Below are 26,491 nucleotides of genomic sequence, written 5' to 3' on the forward strand. Positions count from 1 at the left end.
AGTAGTGTTAAATACAATGCTTTAGGATCTAATTCTACCCTGTCTAAGATTTTAAGGATGGATATTAACTTTACTGATTACGAGCCTCTCAGCGGTTCTTCCTATATTGAACTGTCTAAAGAGCTGAAAGACAAAAAGGCTATCATCAACATGGAAAACAAGGACAATCAATGCTTTAAATGGTCAGTCGCTCGAGCGTTGAATCTGAAAAATAAAAACAACGAAAGAATTGACAATGATCTTATTTTAAAATCAGAAGAGCTGAATTGGGATGGAATGGAGTTTCCTGTCAAGATCGCTCAAATTAAAAAGTTTGAGAAAAATAATCCAACTATTAACATTAACGTCTTTGGGTATGAAAATGAAAAACTTTACCCTTTGAAAATATCTAAATTTACAGATCGAAAGCACTGCATTGATTTGTTGCTTATTTCAAACGAAGACACTGACCATTACTGTCTCATTAAAAGTTTAAGCAGGTTATTGTCTACACAAACATCAAAAGGTAAAAGAAAACAACATTATTGTCGAAATTGCTTGCAAGGCTATGACCAGGAAGAAAAGCTTCAACAGCATCAACCTTATTGTTATGATAACACCTCAGTAAGAATCGAACTTCCTAAAGAAGGGACGACTGTTCAGTTTAAAAACTATAACAAGTCTATGAGGGTTCCATACGTTGTATTTGCTGACTTTGAAAGTTTTATCAAACCCATCGAGGACAACACTGAATATAATAATAAAGAGTCATACACCAAACAATACCAAAAGCACGTACCAAGCTCCTTCTGCTATTATATCAAATGCTTTGACGATAACCTTTACAAGGGAAAACCAGTCATGTACACAGCTGAAAGCGATGACGATGACGTAGCTCAAAAGTTTATAACCATGCTTGAATCAGATCTTATAAAGATTCTTGACAAGATTGATATAGTAAAAAAGAAAGTGGTTACTGATAAGGATGAAAAGAATTTTGAGGTTGCAACTCTATGTCATATTTGCAATAAAGATCTTAACGATGATAAAGTCTTAGACCACTGTCATTTGACTGGAAAGTATCGAGGAGCTGCTCATAACAAATGCAACTTGGATTATAAACTTCCAAAATTCATACCCATCATTTTACATAATTTGTCTGGCTATGACAGCCATTTGTTCATCAAGAAATTAGGTGGAAAGCTTAATTGCATACCCAACAATGAAGAAAAATATATCAGCTTCTCGAAAAAAACCAAAGTGAGAGAATTTACTGATAAGAAGGGTAAACTAAAGGAAGTATGGAAAGAGCTAAGGTTTATTGATAGCTTCAGATTCATGGCTGGTAGTTTAGACGGTTTGGCTAAAAATCTAAACAACGACCAATGCAAAAACGTTGCTCAATATTACTCTGGAGAGCAGTTTGATTTATTAAGAAAAAAAGGTATTTACCCTTATGACTGGGTGGACTCGATTGAAAAGTTCTCCGAAACGCAATTACCTCCTATTGAAGCATTCTATTCCAAACTGAATGATGAGGGAATAAGCTGTGAAGACTATGCGCATGCGCAAAACGTTTGGAATGTATTTGGATGTGAAACATTTAAAGATTACCAAAAACTGTACAACATGTCTGACGTCTTGATACTTGCCGATGTCTTTGAAAATTTCAGAGACACTTGCATGGAATATTACAAGCTTGACCCTGCTTGGTATTACACCTCTCCTGGTTTGGCTTGGGATGCTATGTTAAAGCTAACTGGAATTCGGTTAGAGCTTCTGTCTGATATTGATATGCTTAATATGATAGAAAAAGGGATACGCGGTGGAATTTGCATGATCAGCAAACGTCATGGAACTGCTAACAACAAATACATGCCAGACTATGATCCTTCAAAACCTTCTAAATTCATTCAATACTTAGACGCTAATAATTTATATGGATGGGCTATGTGCAAACCTCTTCCTGTTAGAGGATTCAGATGGATGGCTGAGGATGAACTCTCCAATTGGAAATCCATGCCTTGTATTCTCGAAGTCGATTTAACCTATCCCGAAAGCCTACACGATTTACACAACGACTATCCTTTAGCTCCTGAAAGACTAACCATTGGAAAAGTAGAAAAGCTCGTTCCTAATTTAAACAACAAGGAGAAATATGTCATTCATCACGAAAACCTAAAACTCTATGAACGACTTGGATTGATCATTACCAAAATTCATCGAGGTATTACCTTTGAAGAAGAACCTTTCATGAAACAATACATTGACCTCAACACCACATTAAGAGCAAAAGCTAAAAACGAATTTGAAAAAGAATTTTTTAAGCTCATGAACAACTCTGTCTTTGGAAAAACCATGGAGAATATTCGAAAGCATGTTGATATTAAACTAGTCACCACTAAAAAAGAAGTCTTAAAATTGTCAAGAAAACCTAACTATGATAGAAATACCATTTTTGATGAAAACCTTGCAGCGGTTCACATGAAAAGAACAAAACTCTTTTACAACAAGCCTGTTTACTTAGGACTGAGCGTTCTAGACATAAGCAAAATTCTCATGTTTGAGCATCATTACGACTATATCAAACCTAAATACGGAGATCGCGCGAAACTACTCATGACTGATACTGACTCACTCTTTTACGAAATCGAAACGGATGATTTTTATCAAGACATTGTCGATGATCTTGAAACCAAATTTGACACGAGCAACTTTTCTAAAGACCATCCTGCTATTGAAAACGTTGGGTTTAAAGTAGGGTTAAATAATAAGATTATCGGTATGTTCAAAGACGAGGCCGGTGGAAAAATAATTAAAGAGTTTGTTGGGCTTCGTCCTAAGCTCTACTCTTACAAGATCGCTAAAGATGAACACAAAAAATGCAAAGGAGTTAAAAAGAAAGTCGTTCAAAAACACATCACTCATCAAGATTATAAAGACTGCTTATTAAGTGGAAATGAAAAGCTTGCAGCTATGAACGTTATCCGATCTCATCAGCATAACATTTACACCGAAGAAATCAACAAAGTCGCTCTCAGCGCTAACGATGATAAAAGACACATCTTACAAGACAGAATTCACACCCTTGCCATTGGACACTACAAACTAAAACCGTGCTTTACATTTATGGATTATGATAAACTCTTTGGTCTAGAATAAATTACGAAAAAGATACAGTTTTATACTTCTTTGCAGGTTCCGGCATGATATTAACAATGAGATGGAAATCTAATAACATTTTTACATTTTAAAAACACAATACCATCTTGAATTCCTTAAGTATGGAAAAGTATCAATGAGCCAGAATCCGCATATTGTAGTAGTTATATATATATATATATATATATATATATATATATATATATATATATATATATATATATATATATATATATATATGTATATATATATATATATATATATACCTATTTGTATAGGGTTTTTGCATAATCTAAGCAACCTATTTGTATAGGGTTTTTGCATAATCAATAATATATAGTAATATTAAAAAAAATGTTTTATTGACAGTTGTCACGGTATAAAATCATGTGTGATGTTTGAGTTACATAGTCGACATCTGTAAGTATCTGTAACCAAAACTGTTTTTAGCTCATTAAATATTTTTTTTTTTCAGTGAATATCAGCCATAAAAATCCTGGCCAAACATGGCCGAAAAAATGTAAGCATAGTATAAGCAAAAAAAAACGCAATTATTTCAACCATTAAACGCACAATCTTCGATTGATCATAAAATGAGTCAAATACGTTCAAGAAGATAAATAAAAATGCCAATTGATAGCCAATATATGTATTAAAACTACAATTCAAATTCGTAGTAATATAAATTACCTAACATTAAATGGCAAAACATATTAAAAAAAATATTTTTCTAAAATATTGTTCAGGGTGACAACAAACAAAATTAAAAATTTTAGTGAATTTTTTTATTAACAATCCTTATGTGTTTATGCAAATCAATGTTACGTTCATTGAATAGTAGTTTTTTATACGAAAATTGAATAAAAATAATTTTTACATTTGGCACACCATTGCCCACTGTGCCTTCGTACGGATGGGTTAGGTAATCCCTTTGCACGGACTTTACAGGTATCCCATAACAACATATAATGGATAATCTCATAACAACACATATACATATATACGGTCCTTGACTTTCACAAGAAAATTTGAAAAATCAGAGAAGTTCATTTTTTTTTTAAAACGTAAAAAGTTAAATCCTTTTTTTTAGTAGCAACCTTAAGGATTCTGATGGAAAAATGAAGTTTTTTTGATTGTAGACAAAAAAAAAAAAAAAAAATTTTGGCATCATTATCCACACTAATATTTCTGCAGTCTTCAGAGCTTACAAAGATACAGGTAGAATTTACAGCACAAAGGTGAATCAAGACCGATACTAAAAACTTTTTAATAGTTAATTCAACAAGTTGTTTTGTATTATATTCACATTTGTTTTTCAGTATTTAAAAAAACTACATTATAGAATTTTATGATAATAACCTTTAGTGCTAAATAAATATAATAAATAAGCTTCTAACAATAATAGACAATAAGTCTGTTAATATAAATATCCGAAAAAAAAGTCTTTCCAATTTATGTGGAATAATTTGACTAAAATATCATTAAATGTTGCACATAAAAGCAATATCTAACTATTCACAGGACTTTTTCTCTCTCAAAAATATGGCAACCTTAAATACAATTTCCATAACTATCCAGAGCTTATGGATCTCCACTGTACCTCATAACAGTTTTAGTTCGTGCTTAATATTTCTAAAAAAATATTATTCTATGCTGCACAAGGAATATTTTCTCTTAGGTATGTTAAATTCTTTTTCATCGATTGAAAGTTTCGAGCAGCGTCTTTGTATGGTTGGTCACCCTGCAACAGATCTTGTACAGCCTAAAGTGAACATAATCATAAAAGTCTAGAAGTGAGTCTTGAAACGATAAATAACTTGATTCAGTAACCTAGCAACTCAATATATAATAAGTGTAAAACAAAAATCCAATGTAACTTATACTCTTTTTAAAATTCAAAAAAAGAAAACAAAAAAAACAAAACAAAACAACAGAGACATGGTTATAAAAGTTAAAACTTTAACAAAATCATAAGTTAAAAAGATTAAGATTCTTGTGGAGTAAAATGGTAAAAATAACTAATGTTGAAAGTATGATAACAAGTGAACATCATATAAAAAAGATGGTTTTATTAGTAAAAACGTTCCAGACTTTTAAGAAAAAGCCTCATGATAATCAAATACACAGCCATTTATTAAGAAAGTTTGAATGAGTCATATTAAAGATTTACCCTGTAAGATGCATTTAAATGCGATCTGTATTCCTTTTTATTGCTTTGAAGCAGGGAAGCAGTTTCAGTAGCATATTTAAGTTTGGACAGAAACTTTTTCACACTCATACCACTTTTATCAATCTTTCGAGTCATCATCTCTCTCTCCCTTTTGATGAGTCTCTTACCAATTGCTTCAAAGTCTTCATCTAGTTTTTTAGTACGTACTGCATGGGCTTGATGTTTAAAAGAAAAAGAAAACTAAACATTAAACAGACACTTAAAATCTTTAAAATAATTAAACAAAATGAAGTTGATAACAGAATTTTAAACACACAAGAAGTGAAGAAAAATCAAGGTTACCATGAGTCAGACTGTGCGCTAAGAAAACTAATTCCTCAGTTTGTCTCTCACTACATTTTGCTCGCTTACCTATAAAATGAGTTGAAAAACATTAAATCAAAATTATTAGCTTCTTTTTTAAAAAAATGTTTTGTAAAAATCGAACATACATTTTTCGATAGCTGCCTTCTCCAAACTATTGAACATATGATCAACACCTAAAGACTGCTTTTTATGCATGTCTTTTTGATTTTCTAAAAATGCCAGCATTTTGTTCAAGCGGTCTGAAATTCTACCATAATTTCGCACTAGTCCTTGTGCCAGCTTACATTTATTTTTCTCAGTTACTAACTGCTGGGTCAATTCATTCATATCTAAAGAGATTGTTGAAGCATGAAGCTTAAAATACATGGCAAAGAGAAAAACTTTGAAAAAAGTAAATTATAAAAATTCTTTTTACATTGAGTGGTGGATAATATAAATTACTTAGCAAAATTAAAACACTACTATTTATCGTTTCTTAACTGAAGAGAAAGAACATACCCACTGACTCATCTTCTGCAAAATTTATCTCCAGTGTATAGTCAGGATTTACATCCAAAGCTTCAAGGACATCCCTATCAGTTAGAGACACTTCATGAAACTCATTGTATATTTGATGCCTTATCTCATCCATTGAAATATTATGATGTATATCATTCTAAAGTAAATTTCAAAATTATAGATATTTAAATAAGCTAAAAGTTTTTTACTTATTTCTTTTAGAACTTTAAGTATTATGAAAGAAAAATTTTAAATTTTATGATACAAAGAAAAATTTTACTCAAAAAAATGAACAGAAAAAAACAAAAAATTAGCAATAGAACACAAATAAAATTCCAAAACTTGCACCATTCTTTTGGTCTTTTTATCACCAATAAAACCACCAAAACTTTTCTCCTCCTCCATATCCTCAATCTCATCATTGTCATCATCATCATCTTTGTAATCATTATTGTTTACTTTTTTCTCAAGTTTCTTGACTACTTTTTCATTTTCAGCATTTTCTTTATCTACCTGTAACATTAAATTTTCATTAAATTTCTTAAGGTATCATAAAATACATCCCATGAGGGATAAATCAATACACAGTATAGGTAATATAACTTATAACACAAAAACACACTTCTTTTTTGTCTTCATCCACTTTAAAAAACTTTGCTTTTGTTTTTTTAAGTTTTTCTCCAATTGCTAGTAGTCCAGGATAGAGTTTATCTGTTATTGCTTTGCCAATTGTTTTCAGAAATCCAGTCTGTATACATGTTTCTGCTTCAAGAGCTTTATTATGCTTGCCCATAACAGTAACATTAACTTTGACAGCAAAGCAAGCCTTTGATGCTAACTCAAGAGAAGTACTAAAACAGGCATGATGAATCTCAATAATGTTCTTTTTTACATATTCAGCAATATCTTTTGCTGCTTTTAGTCCGGCTTCAGCATATTTGCTGACACTTCTGTATATATTCTGTACTTCATCAATAACTTTTTTAGATTTCTCTAACAATTTTTTTGCTGAATTCAAGATACTCATAATTAAGTTGTATCGCAACTCACGTACCTTAAATTAAAACTAAACTTATATATTTCAACAAAGGCAGTGTTAATATATATATATATATATATATATATATATATATATATATATATATATATATATATATATATATATATATATATATATATATATAAATGAAGTTTAAAACAATTAAATGATAGTATAATAATAAGATAAATTAATAATAAGATAGTATATATATATATATATATATATATATATATATATATATATATATATATATATATATATATATATATATATACATATATATATATATATATATATATATATATATATATATATATATATATAAAAATGAAGTTTAAAACAATTAAATTATAGTATAATATTAAGATAGTATAATAATAAGATAGTTTAAATAAAAATTGTTAAAAAAACTTTTAATTTTTTTTTAGCTTTTAAGCAACAAAAATGACAAAATTTTTCCTACTACTTTGGCAAACAGATGCAGAGCAAAATAAAATAATTTTTTTATTAATAAAATAAACTTGTTTTATTACATTTTACTTACCTCTTGTTTCCCTTTCTTCATGGCAACTTTGACAGAGACAAATTTTTTATTAACAACACAATTTGCAAAACATAACTTCTTTTTAAAATATCCATTAACTGTAAAAGAAAAATGAAAAAGATTTTTTTAAAAAAAAAAAGAAAAAAATCAAATGAAAAAATTTTTAAAAACCAGAAAACCCAGATAAAAACTTTTAAAAAGGCACTTACCACCATTACATTTGTCTGCACAACCTTGGTCAATTTTACTTTGGTAATTTTTAATCTTATCAGCTGTAACACCCATTTTATAGAGAATTTTCTGTGCATTTTTCTTTAAAGATTCCACTCTTGAATCAATTTTACTGTACCATGAGGCTAAAAACCCATTATAAAAATTAGAAATTGTTACACATTTTAATTGAAATTTTTTACCATTTCATGAATTTTTTAAAGTATAAAGATTTTAAAGTTTGATTAGCTTTTTTAGTAATAGTTACACGTTAAGGCTTTTAGACATTAGGTTCCTACTAAGCCAAGTAGACTAATGGCTCCCACATGAACCACCTCAGATTTTAATGAAACTTGTTGGATTGTGTTTATCAATGAGATAAGCTGAAAAAGAATAAAACTGAAAATTTCAGCTTAATATTTAAGTGAGCATTGAAAATTGGTAATTTAAAAAATGGTTGCCTTTAAGTAAAATCTCCATTTTGAGAGAATATAATATGACAATTCAGATATGAAAAAAATTTGAAGTTCTGAATTTTAACATTTTTACTTGACAGGCTAAACTTAAATTTTTACGATTTTTACAATTTCAAAAAAAATAAAGAACTTGTTCTTAAAAAAAAGTTTTTTAAACAACTCACTGATTCAAAAGATCATTCACCTAAGATTGTATCAACTTTATTTTTTTCAAATGCACAAGCATGATTGGGTTCTATAAAAATCTTTTATTTGATAAAACACAGGTAATGAACCTTTTGAATCAAAGACAATTTTAAAAACTGGTGCTTTTTAAAATTGTCTTTGATTCAAAATGAACCTTTTGAATCAAAGACAATTTTAAAAACTGGTGCTTTTTAATGATTCATAACTTTTGAAAAAAGAGCTCTATCACCTGAATTTATCCAAACGTCTATCCAGTATGAGTATATCAACATCCAAATTAATTTGTAGCATTTCAAAAGCTAATTTTTACGAATAATTCTCTTTAAAATCATTAACTTAGAATGGAAAAGCTCAAGATTAGCCTGCCATTTTGGAAAAATGTCAAAAGTCAGTTTCAATTTTTTACTTAGTTTTCACTTGATGAGGAAGAATTCATATAAAATGACCTACTTTTTTAATCAGCTATTACTTAAGAACTATATAAGATACTGAACTGAAATTCTCAGCAATTGCTTATCTCATTGATATACATTGCCAAAATAAGGCTCCCCAAAATCTGAGGTGGTCTATGTGGGACCTTTTAGAAATTTGAACTTTAAAAAGGGTTAAAAAGTGACCTCTACTTAGTTGAAAGATTAAAACATTTTTGATGAACATCTCAGTAACAATGATTTTTTTAAAATAATAAAATGCATAAAAACCCTACAATGCTCATTGACTTTAGCATTAGTAGTTGAAACAAGTTTTTTTGTTTTTACAACAGCATCTTTAACCACATTATTAGCCTCACTGGTTGCCTCCTTTAAATCAGCTGATAAACAAGCTGCAACCTAAATATTTAACAAACCAATATTAATCCAATCTTTGAAAATAATCTTTGAAAATGTCTTAAATTGTTTTAAATTCTAAAAAGATCATTTCCATAACATAAACCACCTTTACAACAGTTTTAACTTAGACCTTTTAGTTAAACTTTAATGTAAAATGTATTCAAGTATACAGTATGTAAGAGTTGTAAGTACATAATGGCAGAGCTGGGCACATTATGTTTTTTTGAGTCTGATATCTGATAGTCCAATATCTTGATAGCCTAATATTTTTTTGATTTGCCAGTCCAATTATCAATATTCCGATAGTCCAATAGCTTTAAAAATTTAAAAGCTATTTTTGATTTTTTTTATTTATTTTGAAAAATTTACACTTTTGGCTAAGTTTTTCAAAATTGAAAGCATGGCTTTAGATTTATAAGTAGAGTGTGCACTCTTAACTTACATACAAAGTTTAATAAATACAGTGCAAGAAAAACTAGGCATATGTTGAATTTATTTTTTTAACACAAAAAGTACATAAGCTATGAAATCAATCGACTGCCCTCTCCATCAGGGCCATCCACTTCTCATCCAGCAGGTGGAGATTTCTTTTGAGGAACACTAGTTTTTCAAAGAGCCAGGGGTGTAACTAGGTTTTTTCTACAGGAGGAGGGGGTAACTTTTTTTTCCTTACCTACATTAGCCTAGCCTAACCTATCCTAAATAAGATTAGCTTAGCCTAATCTATCCTACTTAGCTTAGCCTAGACTTAACCAATCTGCATTATCCTATCCTAACATAAGTTAAAATACCGAGCAAGTTTCATTCACAAAATCAGTTAATTACTTATATTTATAGATAAGGAAAAGTATACTGGCAAAAAAAACTATTACTTTTGCTAAGGTTTTGATAACTAGTTTACCACTTTTAAATCAGATTGTAAAAAAGCTACAATATTCTTAAATTCTTTTCAAAACCACAAAATCAGACAGATTTCTAAACTCTACCAAAGAAACAAAAAAAAAAAAGAGGCTGATTTTAAAGAGTTTTCATTTCTAAAATTTTCTCTCTGCAAAAATTAGGAAAACAATATTCATTATCCTTTATGTTAAATTATGAATGAACTAAAAAAAATAATGAATACATACTAAAGAAGCTATATTGTTAAGAATTTTGTAACAAGTACTGTTTTGTAGATTTAATTTTTGACAAACATTGATTCAGTTTGGAAACACAACTAAAACTAAAGAGTAGAAGGTCACTTTTCTAACATCTACTATTGCCATTAGTTGATTGTATGGGCACCACAGTGATGGGGTTTATGTGTGTGTGCATGTGTAATTTGAAACTTATTAATTAGAAAATCATAATTCGATTGTTGAAAAGTAAAAACTAAAAAGGCTATAACAGAATATGATATAATGGTGCAGAACAAATACACACACCTCAAATATCATTGTCATAACTTTTTAATCTGAACTAGTTCAAAAAAAATAATTTATTACAGATATAAAAATACAGAGGACAAAAATACAACTATTGGACAGTCCAATAACTGAAGTCAAATAGTAATTTTTTTAGCCCCACAGTCGGATACTTTTTAAATAGTCTGATAGTTATCAAAATATTGGATATCTTATATTACCAGTTTGATAGTCAAAGTCCGATACATATATTAGTCCGATAGTCCATCATTTTTTTCTTTGCACAATACTAGCGGAATATCGGAATAATGGAGCTTACATCGGAAGTGCTCACCTCTGTTTATTGGTAATTAAAAAGCAAGAGTTTTTAACGCTTTTAATTACCTGAAATCCAGCTTTGTCTAAATTCATTTCTTTTCCATACGGAGCCTTTACAGACAAATTTGCAGCAACTATACCAAACAGACTTCCTGAGACATCAAACTGCATGCCTCTTTCACCAATGTCAATTGTAACAGCTGATGATATACCCAGAATCCAAATAGCACCTTGTATAAAGAACTTAGCCTATAAATAAATGTTGAAACAGCATACCATATACAACACTTTGATCTGCATAAAATAATGATGCTCTATAGTTGATCAACAAAGCTATATTTATGCAAAAGTAAAAAAATTGTTTTACACATGGATTTAGTTAAGTTTGATTGCCATTTGCTGTTCCCAGAAAAACTATCTAGTAAATAAAAAATATAAAGTAAAATTCAAGTTAAGAAATTAATGCCTACTGATGTGGGAGAAATTTCGATTAAGATCTTTGGTCCATTTTCTTGATCTTTTAAAGATCTTGCCAACTTCAGAGCACCATTGAAAATTTCAATAGGTGATAATTCACAGTCAACTAGAAGTTTCTTTGGATTGACCACTACTCTACTATAGGCTTTGAAACCAAGAACATGAAGTAAACCCTTCAGCTGGAATCCAAAGTCAATCTTTTTACCGAGCTGCTTAATCTCCTTGCCTGAAAATTGAAAAATTAACAACTTTTGTTTAATCAAAACTGATTAAAAAAAAAAAAAGTTAAAGTTGATATAAATTCTCCTTTTAAAAAAATCTTTTGTTCTTGAAAATGAATATTACTTTTAATTATTCATTCAAAATAAAGATGAATTCTATCTAAAAAATCTTAAAGATGATTTACAAAATTTATATTTAGTATTAAGAGAGATAAAATACAGGGTGATTTAGTTTTACACCAGAGTAATATGCTAATTACAGGTACCAAATCTGTGCCAATTGGATTCATTTAATGATTAAAATGCCTGTCAAGGATAAAGAGATGACTTGCAGCCACGATTCCTTTTCTTTCTCTTTTCAGGCTACAGCAATCGATGAGAGAGACCCTTATATCACAATGATCACTTTCAACAAGAAATTCAATCTTCAACTGCCATACAGAAGGTGGGACTCACAAGAAACAAACATAAGACTGTGTACAACAGCTATTACAGGTTTCACAACACTGAATCTATCAAAAGAAAGAAGACACAAACTTCTCCTGCATCAGAAACAAGAAAAAGGCAAACAAGCTGATTACGAAGAAAAATTTGTTGAAATCTAGCTCATTCCCAGCAGAAACTAGCCAGTGATCACAATTTGTCACAAAATATTCACTGCATTTTAAAGATGATCTAAATATGTTGACATTCAAACATCACAAGAATAAGCTTTATGCAACAACTGGTCCTCAAGAAAAACTTTGACAAGTAAAACTCCTGAAGACTTGCCACATGAAATTCAATCCTGAAAATGCTAGATTCAGTGACCAGAAATTTATCACCATAGAAGAGAAATTTAACTCCGAAACCGCCGCATGTATGTTACAACTAGGGCTATCAACAGAGACCATCTCTTTGATTTAAAAAAATATACAAACAATAAGTATATTTGTACTTACCTGTACCAGTAAAAACCTTTCTAGAACTGATAACAATATTGAGATAAAAATAAATTTTTTTTATCTAAAACACCTTTCAAAAAATTAGTTCTACCTTTTGGGTTAGAAGAAAATCCTATCGTGAGTCCCTCTGGAAAACCTGAATCTAAGATCACTTGGGGAAGTTTCAAATTGTAACCAAATGCCTCAGAGCATGCACCTACTGAAAGCTTATTGATTTCTGCATAGAAATGATTGTCTATTGCCATGTCCATTCCACCTGCAGCTTTTACAATGATTTCCTTTCCTGGAACTCCAAGACGCACTTCACCTGAGAGCGCTGAGAGAGAAAAGACACAGAACATTAGTGTCTTCAGTCAAAATTGAAATCTACTACACATCTAAAGTGGCATGATGAAAAAACTTACCAAAACTACGTAAAGTAAATACTGGAAGTTGAAGTGCAACGCTGATGCCAGCATTTCCAAAAGCCAAATTAGGTATTCCGAAAGGATTCTGCCATATACCACGCATTGTTCCAGCTAGTTCCAAACCACCAGTTGCATGCAATCTTATAGAAACTAACAAGGAAAAACATGAGTAACTTATCAACAGTTAAAATAACTGCATAAATAAGAAAATGTTTTAAAACTAATTGACTCACCTTCAAATACCAAAGGTTCTGGTTTTAACTTCAGTGTCAGTTTGCCATTTAAAGACAACTCATTCTTTAATCCGAATTTCACCTCAAAGTATATCGAGTTTAACACAGCCGTTTTGCTGAGCTCCAATGACCCTCCTTCATAACCAGCTTGTAAAAAAAAGTTATCATCTTGAAATCCAGCAGTTACAAATAGTATAGCATTTGGGGACATCCTCTTCTTTGCAAATTCACAAAGTTCGTTTTTCAAACAATCTTCTGGTATTGTCAATGTCCCTCGAAAGTATATTCCTAAACAATTTTCAAACCATTTTTAGCAATAGTAAAAAGATTTATTTTATGACTTACAGGAAAAGAATTAACAAAAAACTACAGCATAAATAAAAGAATTGCAAAAAATAAAATAACTTTAACTAGTCTAAAAAGTAAGAGATAAAAAACAAAGCTTCAGTAACAAAACTAAAATACTGAAAATGATGTCCTTACCTTTCTTAACTTCTTTAACAGCATTTTTAACTTCAGGCAAGGTGAATGAATTTTTGTCAGTACTTGATACAATAAGCGCTGAACAAAAAACAAATATATATTTATAGTACTTGCTTTTACAAAAATCTTTTTCTTTATTGATTGACATACTTATCTCCGTTGTTTTTGCAGAAAAACAACGGAGATAGAAATATGATTAAAGAAGATAAAATGTAAGAACTACTTGTCATATATTTCTAGCAACATCAGTTCACTTAATTAGCATCTTGTCTCTCACATTAACTTGTAATGCAATAAGTTACAACTTCAACAACTTTCAATAAAGGACACAACAATTTGAAATCTCAGTTGAAAGGTCTTGTCATGCGTATTCTTTCAGAAAAAGAAAAACTCTTTGATTGTTTATCAGCTGTGACAAAATCATTATGAGTTACTAAAATATTTGCAAAGATGTTGCGGAAGGAACATAAATGAAAGTTCTGATAATGGAGTCAAAGTTCATTTTACTGTTGTTTTACTGTGATGTAATATAAGTAAATAATCATAATGTATGATAACATTTAGCTAAAAGATTTTTGAAACTGTTTACCAATGTTAAGATTGACCATCCAGTTAGTGCCCATGATGGTTTTGTTAAAAAGATGTTGAAAAATGTTGTCGATACGGATATCTTTCATGAAAATCGCCAACCCCATTTGTCTTTCGCTCATAGCCCTTTTGCTTGAAACTACTTGTTCCTCTTTGTGGGTATAAGCATTTGTTAACTCCCTTTTCACATCAGAACTTTCGATTGCTGAGCCTTCTGTCTCTTCTTCTTCTTTCTCTACTTCATAATCAACTTCTTCCCCTGAGTCAGTTCTGTTTCTCTTAGCTGAAATTTCAAAAAACCAGATAACTCTATATAGCAAAATATTTTCCTCTGTAATTTTTTTTTTTTTTTGAAAAACAGAAAAACAACAAAGTAAACTAAAAATGATAAACCTAACCTAGACGAAAGTTAACCTTGTACGGATTGAGATTTGTTGCTGAAACACTACTTTGATTCATGAACTGAGCAGCGTGATTGTCATTACTTACAATGAAGTTTTCAGACAGCTTAGGAAGCTGATAGACTGGGATTTCTTTGCTTAGCATATACGCTTCAAGTTTCATTCCTTCCCAATTAAATAAAATAGGATTTCCTATCAATCTAAGTTAAAAAAAAAACATTGTCTCAATTTATTCATTGAACCACTTCTTAGCTATTCCTCCGTAAAATTATAGCTTCGGTATGTATTTTTTACAATATGCAACTTATGATTGAACCACCTTAATGATGAAACATTTTTTTTCATTTTTTCCATTTTTTTTTTAATTTGATGTTCTGCTTAACATTTGATTTAATCAACTACATATCATTTACACAGACTTTTTAAGGAAGCTTTTTCTGGGTTCAAAATCGATAGAACTAAATTACACTAAAAAACGTAAATATGTGCTTTTTACTTTGTATGTAAAGTAAAAATGTACTTTTTGAACATAGACTAAATAGAAAAAAAATCTACTGAAACTTTGAAGAAGCTTTTTAAAACTACAACCGGTTACTTACCTAACCTCCTGTGGAACTCCAAGACCAAACTGAGCTGTTACAGTAAGATCTTTGATTCCAAAATTAAACTTTGACATTTTGGATTCCATTTCAGCAGACAGCCCTTTAGTACCAAACGCTTTTATAAATTCAACAGATGAAAGGAAAGCAATAGAGCCTGAAAATAAAAACATTTCATTTAGAAGTGTTAAGATAAGAAGGAAACAAACAGTTAAAGAAGTCAAACCTTTTTCTAACATATGTCATTGTTAGAAAAAAGTTTGGCTTATTTAACTGTTTGTTTCAAAGATTTAAAATATTGCACAAAAGTATTAGGCCAATGTAAAACATCTTTTTACCTTTTAAATCAAACTTCTCATCTTTTTTTTCTACTTTAATCTTAATTGATGAACCAGCTAGCTGGAGCTCAGCATTTAGCAAAAAGTGGAACTTCCCTTTAACATCATGCTTAAGTTGAAACTCTGCGTTTTTAACAGATATGAAGGTATTACCAAGAGTGATCTACAAAAGTATACTAAATGCATTTAGTTGGTCATTACAAACAAAAAATGTTTATTTTTTTACTAATAGCAAGTCTGTACAAAAGAACTCTTTCATCTTTTGAATGCTTTATGTGCGTAAAAAGAACGTACCTCATCAGGGATCTGTATGGAAATTTCTACTTCTTTGGTTTTAATGTTCACATCATACTTTTTGAAAAGAATCTTAAACTTTGACTTAAAGACGTATTTGTTAAGAAGCTCAGTGGCTTTAGGAGCTAATGCAGCTAAAATATTCATTCCGTCTTCAAAAATGTCTGGAGGAAATACAAAAGAAACCTTCTCGCTCTTTATGATCACTTGGAACGCCATGTCTTTTGGTATGTTGTTTAGGTTTGCAGGAGAGCCAATGTTCTTTAGAATTTTGTTTACTGGAATATTAAGACTAACAATGGTACCTTCTGAAAGACTTTCTGAATGAGTTGGAATAGAAGCTTTTAATAGCTCTTTGATTTCTGAGTCTTTTAACTTTAGTATATCTTTGTTAGCATACTCTATTGAAATATCTAAGACAAGATCTTTTATTATTTCTATTTCATTCAGGTCTTTTTTGATAATTGCTGAAATGACTTTTAGTGGTTGAATTTGCTTAAGAGAAGCAACAACACCTACTCCAACAGGGCCATCATCTGTTTTCTGAACAACTAACAAAGCATTTATGTCTCCTAGCCCTGTAATCCCAGTGGCCTTACCATTTATAACAATTTCGTAGCTTCCATCTTCGTTTCTCAGAACTTTGATTATTGGTTTTTCAATAAACATTTTGGAGAAAATGCCTCCTTCGTTGACAATAGCTTCCCCGTTTTCATCTTCTTTTCCAGCAATTACTTCAGCGGAAGCAACTTCTTTGTTTTTTAAAAAGAACTTTGAGAAATCCGTAACTTTGATTTCTTCTGCAAATACTTTTAGAGTTGATGAGGAAGTTTTTTTGTCCTTTTTTGCTTGAACAGATAAAATTTGGCCTGCGATTTCTACAGTACCTTTTATGTCAAACTCAACGTTGCTAAAACTAAATTCTTCTTGCAGCTCCAAATAATTAAACTTCAAGTCTAAATCACCTTTAATTATCTAAAACAAATATTTTGAATTTTTGTTAAAAATAATTGTTATGATTCTTTTTAAACATATAAATAAACATTTAACAGTTAACAAAAATAATTAAGGATAATTAAACTAATTTCATCTGTTTGTTCCATGAGGTGATTGGCTGATAATTTCATCATGGTTGATGATCTGATCGGTTGTTAATTTGATTTGTAAGTAAACAAGTTTTATAAACAAGTTAAAAAAAAACTACGCTAGTAATTTATTTAACAAAACGATATATCAAAAATGGATTAACTTTCTTAGGTACTCACTTTTAACTTATCTTTGATAACATCAAAAGGCTGGACAGACTGACAGCTAAATTGAACATCACCTTTCAATTCACCACATGTAGACAAAACAAATTGTTTGACTACAAAAGCACCAGGTGAGAAAGCACTTTTTGTCAAATTTTGTAAGCTCTTAAACTTCTCTGTTTTGCTTGCAAGCAATTCAAATACTTTATTAAGTGATAGCTTCTCAACACATGCTTCATCTGGTACTAATGTCCAAACACAACCATTTTTAGTATTTTTGATAGTACATCCCATGACCTCAAAAGAGGTTCCACCATCAGGGGTTTTTTCTCCAAATAATGCTGCAAATGAAGGTAAACCATCTAAAGTAAAAACCAATAGATATATAAATCTTGTGCAAACTTTTTAATTTCTCTAAAAATATATATGTATACATATACATATATGTATATATATACATATATGTATATATATACATATATATATATATATATATATATATATATATATATATATGTATATATATATATATATATATATATATATATATATATATATATATATATATATATATATATATATATATATATATATATATATATGTTTAATATATGAACTTCAATAAATACGAATTCTCTCAATACTAATTTTTTATTTTATCTAAGAAATTTTCGCTAGATTATTGATACTAGCATCTTCAGCTTTAATTACAAATTTTTGTAATTAAAGCTGAAGATGCTAGTATCAATAATCTAGCGAAATTTAATTACAAATTTTTGTAATTAAAGCTGAAGATGCTAGTATCAATAATCTAGCGAAAATTTCTTAGATAAAATAAAAAATTAGTATTGAGAGAATTCGTATTTATTGAAGTTCATATATTAAATTTATTCAACTCTCATACAAGATGTCGTCATTTAAAATATATATATGTATAAATATATATATATATATATATATATATATATATATATATATATATATATATATATATATATATATATATATATATATATATATATATATGCTTATGTCATTTTATATTAGCATAGAATAATACAAGTAAATGCAACTATTCAGCTTAATTTATTTGATTTAATGTTTAATACTATTTATGTGCATAATTTGAAAGTTGATAAACAAGTAAATGATTCAAACTTGACATCAAATTCCTTCTAAAACTTATATATAATATGAAGTTATTCTTTATCAACAACAAAAAGTGTTACTTTCACTCTGTAGATTAAAAATATCTCTCTTTTGAAGCTGTGTTTTTACATGTTGGTTAGATTCAGCAAAGCATATGAATGCAGTAAGAATAATGACCAAGTGCATCCTGACCTAAAATTAGAAAGATTTATAAATATATATATCTTCAATTGAGATGAGAAAAATGGTAGTAGTTCAAAAGTAGTAAAATTTAATATAAAATTTGTATTTGTTACTTCTTAACTTTAAAATTGAGTGATGTTAGTTATTTAAACCTAAAAACTTTCTAAAATTTATAGAATACCCTAAAACCCTAATTAATAAAAGTTAATTAGCAAGAATGCTGAATATAAATGGTAAGAGCTGTGTATCATGATCATTACAATCTTTTTCTAATTTAAAAATTGTATATCCATCCCTATGTATTACTACTAAAATCATTACAAAAACAGATAAGACTGCAAACATTTTAAAATTACTTTCGTAACTTTTTAAGAAATACCTGAATCTGAAATTAGCAGCCATTATTTATCATAATATTATAACAAAAACACTAGAACAGCAATGTTACTGCAGTGAAAATTTTCCCCAGGTAATAAGATACTTGCATGGGAATTTTGTATTTATGATAGTCATATGTAACAGTCCACATAATTTCAAACAAAGTATTTAGCTTAAGCTATCGCACCGTGGTACACACGTGGTGAGAATGTTTATATGGGTTACAAAAGGGGAGGATTTTTCGTTCGCTACTAAAGCTCAGTCAGGCTTTATTTACAATAATAGAATCAAAAAATTGTGAATACTGACTCAAAATGATAAAAAAAAATTGGCAAAAACTCAACAAACTCTGATAAACATTGTAAATAAACATGTTTTATGTTGAAATAAATGTTTTTAGGATCAAACAATTCAAATTTGTTAATAAAAATCTTTTTATTACGCGCATTATTGACGCGCACCATTGACGCGCACCGTTAAAATAATTTTTTTTTAAAAATTCAATTTTTCACTCTGATTTCTATATTAATTACAGGAAAACTAAAAAAAATGAGACCACGATGAGCAAAATTGGTTAAGAATAACCCCCTGCAATTTTTAACTTATATTACTTATTATTGATAGCGCAAATTTAACATCTTTTCAAAGTATTTTGAAATACAAACTGATACCTAATATGTTATCAAATTGAAGAAGCTTCAAATTGATAACATATTAGGTATCAGTTTGTATTATCCATAAGTATCATGGCCAAAATAATCAGAGTGACGTACATACCTTCGAGTTACTTACTATTGCTAGATTGATTTTGTTTGAATTTAGCTTGTAATACAACATTTAGCCTGTAATACAACATTTTCTGAAACAAGTTTGTTTCTTAAATATTATAAGTTTAAAATCATATCACTGTTTTTCTTATGATGTTTTCTATATAATAAAATTATTAGAACTATGCATGTTTCTCAGCACAGCTTAATGCTTCGCTAATACTATGCTAATATTATAGTATAATTAATTATGCTAATATTATAGTATAACTAATATTATAATACTTTGATAATTATATTTCAGTAAATAAAATGTTAAAATTTTAATCAGATCATCCATTCTTTGGCCATTCAAAGCCACTCTCTGAGGTGCAACAGCCAACCGGACTAGATATTATGCGGCATATACTGTATTTGCAAGAAAATGAAACCAAGCTATAGTACTTATTATTTCTCAAATAATAGTACAATTAAATATATATTTTACAAAATCTTTCTAGAAAAACCAACAAAAAGAATGAAGCAACTTCAACAGCAATGTTGGTTTTAAATATTCGGGGAAAATACAGCAAACCAACTGTGTCATCATTTAAATCTTTAACAAAGAGAGATTTTAACCTTTTTAAACAGAGCAAAATATTACAAATAACTCCAACTTCTGACTGCGAAAAAAAAGAAAAGCTTTCAGCTCTGTAAGGACAAACTAACCAAACTGTTTGACAATACAAAGATATAAAGAAACGCTGCTGTGCCAAAGATAATATGGTACCAGCTATGGAACACACATTCCTGGAAGATGAAAGGAGTGAGCGTAAAATAGCTATTGGATCAATAGACAAAGAAGTTACAGCAAAACTGTAGAATATCCGAAGCAAACAGAGCTCAAACCTTACTGATGTAGTACCACAAGATTCTGTCATTTCTGCCACACCTTATACTTTAAAACGACCTGCAATTGATAAAAAACATTCCAGCATCATCTTTATCTTCAAAACAGATGTGATTGTCTCTCACTTCTCTTTCATTGATCTGTGACCACCATAGACTCTCAGACAGATCTGCAGCAGCAATGACAACATGATGGCAAAACATAAGTTATTGAACGGAGCAAGATATGGTGTGAGCGCATGAAAATCAGGGATGACCTGAAAGTTGATGAAGTCCAAGTGAAGGCGTAGTACTTTGATGGCAAAAGAGATCGGACAGTCCAATCGGCTAAGTTGCACTTGTTCTACCAACCTGTAGAAGCTCAGCCCTGGAAAACTGGCTCATTCTAGGTAGCTCACCAGTGGCAATAAGATACTTGGATTATATATTTCTACCAGCAATTCCTCATTAAATTTGGTAACTATAGACTATAGCAACACTAATTATGCGTGTTTATGCCCCTATGTTGCTTATCATCTAGAAAGAGTCTTCTATCCTTCATGGCAGCAGGCACCTTTGCAGCACAATAGTAAAATCACGGTATCTATCTGCTGGATTACGTAAGGTAGTAGAAAAAGTTATTCAAACAAAATCATTCTTTGATGATAAAGAAAATATCCTTCTGGGAATGATATCAGGTGAGCAGCCACATATCTGAGAACTAGGTGTTACTCGTGTACAGAGAGCTAGAGAACAAAGAAGTATAAAAACTAATCAAAAAAGTATGCGGCAGTTTAAAGTTCCTACTCTCAATTTTATGGCAGAGAATACGTGGGAGTTGATTGGTTGGAGTAATTAACAGCGGACGGAGCCTCCACTAATAATACAGCTCACTGATGAGCAACTGAAAGAGGTACACACTCAAGCTGTAAAATGTTGTGTAAAGATGGTGATTTTTGGTGAGATGAAGATGTTATAAGAGGTGTCCGTCTTCAACCTAGGAAGAATAAGCCAATATTTAACCGCAAGTCACATTATGACACTAATGAGTACAATTTTTCCTCAATATATGTTATATTATATAGTAAACGCACCTGTTCCAAAACTCCTTTAAAATAACCTGTTAATAGACAAATAATAATGCATTCAAAAGGAAGGATACTACAAATCATTATTTGGAAAAAAAGTTTCAAATATGGGAAACTCTGAAAATTTGTCTATTTTGGCCAAAAAATTGCTGCAGGGGGTAATTCTTGTCCAAATTTGCTCATCTTGGTCTCTTTTTTTTTTGTTTTCCTGTAATTAATATAGAAATCAGAGAGGATAATTGAATTTCTAAAAAAAAGTTATTTTCAGTCCACCCTAGCGAGAATACTTGTTTATGCCCGCGTTAGGTTTTCAAGCCACAAATAAACGTTTTTATACATTACTCTAATTGAAATTTGTATAGCAATGGTTTTGAAAGGATGCTGATGCATAGAAACAAAGTTTTATTTCAGACTTTTTATGTTTATTTCATTAATTACATTAAAATCATTTGAGTAACTCCATCTGGTAATGGTTTTCCTTGATAAGTCTTATGTTTTCTAAAAGATATACACCGCAGCAATCCCTTTCTATTCTAAAATGTTAACTGAAAAAAAAAACATATCTCCATTTAAAAATGTTAGCTGAAAAAAAAAACATATCTCCATGGAATTCGGTGGAACATTTTTAGCTGATAAATAAAGCAAAAAAAAAATGTATATATTCTATTTTATTTTAGAAAATTCTTTAATTTGAAAAAAAAGATCAGATTTTTTTTTTATATATATATATAAAACATATTATCAAAAAACTATTTTTAAAGTAAATACAGACTTTTATTTAATAGAAAAGTCTCCATTTTCATTAAATAAAAATCCCTTATTTTTCAGATTTCTATGTAAATAATAATTTTTTAACTTTTGTTAACTATAAAATATGAAAAATAAATTTTATGAAAAAATTGCTTTTTTTTTTTGAATAAAAAACCATTGTAATGAAACATTAATAAAAAAAAAGGACACTTTGAAAAAAAAAGTTGTGAGAAGTTTATAGCCATTTTTTTTGTTGTTTTGAGTCACTGAGATACTTTTAACTCATAATTAAGCTTTTGGCAACGGTATAAGATGCCCAAATTAATCATCAGAGATAGTTCTTATGAATTCAGAGCAATTATTTATACTTTTAATTAGAAACCCAAAAGAACTTTTATCTAAAACCCAAAAGGGATTAAGCGGAAAAAGTAAATCTGACTGAAAATATTTTTAAACATACTTCATCTTGTTTTAAACAAATGTGAAAAAATTTCCCTTTGTTTTTTAGAGCAAACCTTAAATTAATAAAATAAAAAGATTAAAAACCAAATCATTCAGCGTGTCTGAAGCTTGTAAATACATCAGGCATCTCTCAACGTCAGCAATTATCCCTGGATAATTAATGTAAAATTATATTATTCGTTATCTTTATTTTCAGATTTTGAAAATAGATGTGCAAAAAAAGTGTTTATGCTTTACCGACTTCACATACAGAAAATAATAAAAATAAGTAAAACTAGAAAGTTACAAAAATAAATAAAAACCAAGCATTCTGACGATAAAAAATGATAAAACATTTTGATAAAATAAACGCAATTTCAACCCACTATTTGGGCGGAGCGGAGTGGTTACAGATTAGGATGTCTGAGGTTTGACCCGCTAAAAACACATCCAGAATCACACAATGCACATATTTATACCGATGTTTTAGATACTTTAGCGCTGCAATTCTTGGCGAGCGATACAAAAATTGATTTTTAATTTCATTATATATATATAATGAAATATATATATATATATATATATATATATATATATATATATATGCAAAAAAAGTGTTTACTTTTATTTAAAATAATTTGATTGGAAACTAAAAATATTTACTTTAGGTGTTATTGGGGGGAGAAATCGGGTAAAATGAACTTAAAAATAAGGGATTTTTAAGATCATTGACCAATATTCTATTCTTTATATGAGCTATTAAAAACGGATTTACCAACCTTACAGTGTATTGGTATAACGTGTGTCAAAGTATCAGTATATTAAGACCAAAAGTTTTCTATAACCAATGCATAACTCTAATACTGATTATGAAAGCTGTGTAATTCATCCTCAATATGTTCAGTGTCCATTTTCTTAACTTATTCACTGAGCTAACGAAAACAACAGCTTACAAACAGCATTTACGCACAAGACATAAACTTCGTTGCTTCACTGATCAATTTACTAAAATTTAATATTCGTATTGCTAAATTATAAATTGCTTTTTTTTTTCATTCCTTATTATCATTATTATTTTTGCAGTCGCCTCTGCTGTTACTATAATTACTATTTTTATTATTATTATGACTATTATTACTATTCTTATTATTAATGTCATTATAATTATCATTATTATCATTATCATTATTATTATTGTTACTATTTTCATTATAATAATAATAAAATTAATAATAGTAATAGTAATAATAATGATAATAATAATAATAATAATAATAATAATAATAATAATAATAATAATAATAATAATAATAATAATAATAATAATAATAATAATAATAATAATAATAATAATAATAATAATAATAATAATAATAGTAATAATAATAATAATAATAATAATAATAATAATAATAATAATAATAATAATAATAATAATAATAACAATAATAATAATAATAAGGATAATAATAGTAATAATAATAATAATAATAATAATAATAATAATAATAATAATAATAATAATAATAATAATAATAATAATAATAATAGTAATAATAATAATAATAATAATAATAAAAATAATAATAATAATAATAAGGATAGTAATAGTAATAATAATATTAACAATAATGTTAACAATAAGAATAAAAATAATAATAACTATTATCATCATCATCATCATCATCATCATCATCATCATCATCATCATCATCATCATCATCATCATCATCATCATCATCATCATCATCATCATCATTATCATCCTCCTCCTCCTCATCATCATCATCATCATGATTGCCCAGCCTCTTCTGCATCAATAACTTTTTTAGATTTTTCTATCAGCTTAAAACAATTCTGTCTTATAAAGAGACGAAAATTATTATTAAGAAATTATTATTATTATTTTTTTTAAACAAAAAAATACAAGCATAAACCAACTTATACTTTTTTTCCTTATCTTAATTTTGGTCTAAAAAAAAATTTTTTTTGGTCAAATTCTTGGCCTAACATTGATTAAATTAGGGCCCTGCGAATCGGCATTTTTAGTTTCGAATCGAATCTCGAATCGAAGCAGGTCTTGATTCGCGAATCGAATCGAATCACGAATCGAATCACTAATTGAAAGAAATTTAAGTTTTTTATCTTTATTTTTATGTATACAAAAAATATTACGAAATTTGAATGTTATTTGAACAAACACTTTTTGTTACTTCTAGCCCAAATTAACCGTTCCGCATTTTGCTCGGAGAGACTATTGCGTTTACTGTCGATCACTCCTCCTCCCACAGAGTTAACTCTTTCAGACGAACAATTTGTAGCTTGAACAGCAAGAAAATCAGTTGCAACTTTTGATAATAAAGGGAAAATGTTCCGTTTGTTTTTCCAGTAGAGAATAGAACAATCTGAACGTCCCAATGTTTTCTCTTCGATGTATGCAGTAGTTCCAAAATTTAATTGCTCATCTAAAGTTCTTTTCTCTGGTAGAGTACGATATTTAGAGATATGTTCAAACATTTTATCAAAAATTCCATTTGTTTCAGATGACAAATTTGCTACTTCGAGTTGAATTTCAGCGGGAATCATAGTGATATTTAAATCGTGTTTTTTTTCAGATGTCATTAGATAAGATTTTACGATTTGTTTCTCTGCCAAAGTAAACATTTCTGATTTAAATCGAGGGTCTAAGAAAGTAGCGGTAAGAAAAACTTCTTCACTTAAATCAAACCTCATTTCCAACTGCGTAATAAGATCGTCAACAAATTTACCCATCCCTCTTTTATCCATCGAGCGAAGATAATTTTTCAAAGTTGTAATGCACGGATAAACAAAACTAATGCTTACGCTTTTTTCCGCACTTAGTATAGTGGTGGCTTCAGATACTGCATTAAAAATAGGAGCGACTGCTGTTAATAATTGCACTTGTGTTTCAGTTAGACAAGTTGGTGGCACTTTCATACAGTTTTTTTTGTGTGAACACTCAACTAGAGCAATCTCTATAGAATCATTTTTTTTTTTTAATCCATTCCAATAAGAAGTGCTGTTAAAGCGCGTTTCCACATCCATTGGAGGCTTTGACTCAGGTTTTCCTTGAGAAATCTGATACTTTTTGAGAGCTGCCTGTCCAACTGATGATGAGTGAAAAAATCCTACTATTTTATGAGCCTTGCTAATTAATGTAAAAGAATTGGTTTGTTGTGTATAGCTGATTTCACACAAAGTTGGAGTTTATGAGCACAACAGCCTAGCCAATCAATCCCAAGAAGTTTAAGTGTGCATGGCATACTAGGAGTAGTATCGGTTGTAGCTCGGAAAATATTATCTGAAGTCAAGTCAAATTTTGACAGCACATTTCTTAAAATTTCTTCAGTGGAAGTAGCTTTGTGACAAGCATTTATTACTTCCAGATTTACAACTGATAAACAGCATGATTCTAAAACCCAAGAGGA

General features: G+C 29.2%; 2 protein-coding genes across 3 annotated transcripts; both read right to left on the reverse strand.

Annotated features, from left to right (window-relative positions):
• Positions 1-4,414: 4,414 nt before the first annotated feature.
• Positions 4,415-23,948, reverse strand: LOC149878903 (uncharacterized). Of its 2 annotated transcripts, none has more exons than XM_090071770.1 (24): positions 23,827-23,948; positions 18,649-18,760; positions 17,435-17,781; positions 16,170-17,144; positions 15,876-16,038; positions 15,538-15,694; positions 14,936-15,138; positions 14,539-14,820; positions 13,950-14,027; positions 13,467-13,754; positions 13,231-13,383; positions 12,918-13,142; positions 11,655-11,887; positions 11,251-11,433; positions 9,340-9,463; positions 7,971-8,117; positions 7,762-7,859; positions 6,798-7,229; positions 6,524-6,688; positions 6,176-6,332; positions 5,803-6,006; positions 5,654-5,722; positions 5,312-5,526; positions 4,415-4,903 (listed from the first exon to the last, which is right to left on the reverse strand). In XM_090071770.1, exons 2-24 carry the CDS (start codon positions 18,752-18,754, stop codon positions 4,790-4,792), a joined length of 5,118 nt encoding a protein of 1,705 aa, XP_089927896.1. In that variant the 5' UTR covers positions 18,755-18,760; positions 23,827-23,948; the 3' UTR covers positions 4,415-4,789. The 2 variants fall into 2 exon arrangements, with proteins under 2 accessions (XP_089927896.1, XP_089927895.1); XM_090071769.1 differs by having other exon boundaries at positions 23,822-23,929.
• Positions 23,949-25,229: 1,281 nt separating this feature from the next.
• Positions 25,230-26,108, reverse strand: LOC149878904 (E3 SUMO-protein ligase ZBED1-like). The gene has a single exon (XM_090071235.1). The coding sequence runs from the start codon at positions 26,106-26,108 to the stop codon at positions 25,230-25,232; it is 879 nt and encodes a 292-aa protein (XP_089927361.1).
• Between the last annotated feature and the right edge of the window lie 383 nt (positions 26,109-26,491).

This window comes from Hydra viridissima, unplaced genomic scaffold, assembly GCF_058129835.1.
Source record: "Hydra viridissima isolate aposymbiotic clone 2 unplaced genomic scaffold, HvirCarnegie_v1 scaffold_14, whole genome shotgun sequence".
NCBI lineage: Eukaryota > Metazoa > Cnidaria > Hydrozoa > Anthoathecata > Hydridae > Hydra > Hydra viridissima.

Bases quoted from the DNA above. Each gene is read 5' to 3' on its own strand.
- LOC149878903 (XM_090071770.1), bottom strand. From the start codon at position 18,754: ATGCACTTGGTCATTATTCTTACTGCATTCATATGCTTTGCTGAATCT. The intron at 11,434-11,654 runs GTAGGCATTAAT...ATTTATTTATAG, and splicing joins TCGAAATTTCTCCCACATCA to GCTAAGTTCTTTATACAAGG. The intron at 7,230-7,761 runs GTAAGTAAAATG...TTTTAATTTAAG, and splicing joins TGAAGAAAGGGAAACAAGAG to GTACGTGAGTTGCGATACAA.
- LOC149878904 (XM_090071235.1), bottom strand. From the start codon at position 26,108: ATGGATGTGGAAACGCGCTTTAACAGCACTTCTTATTGGAATGGATTA.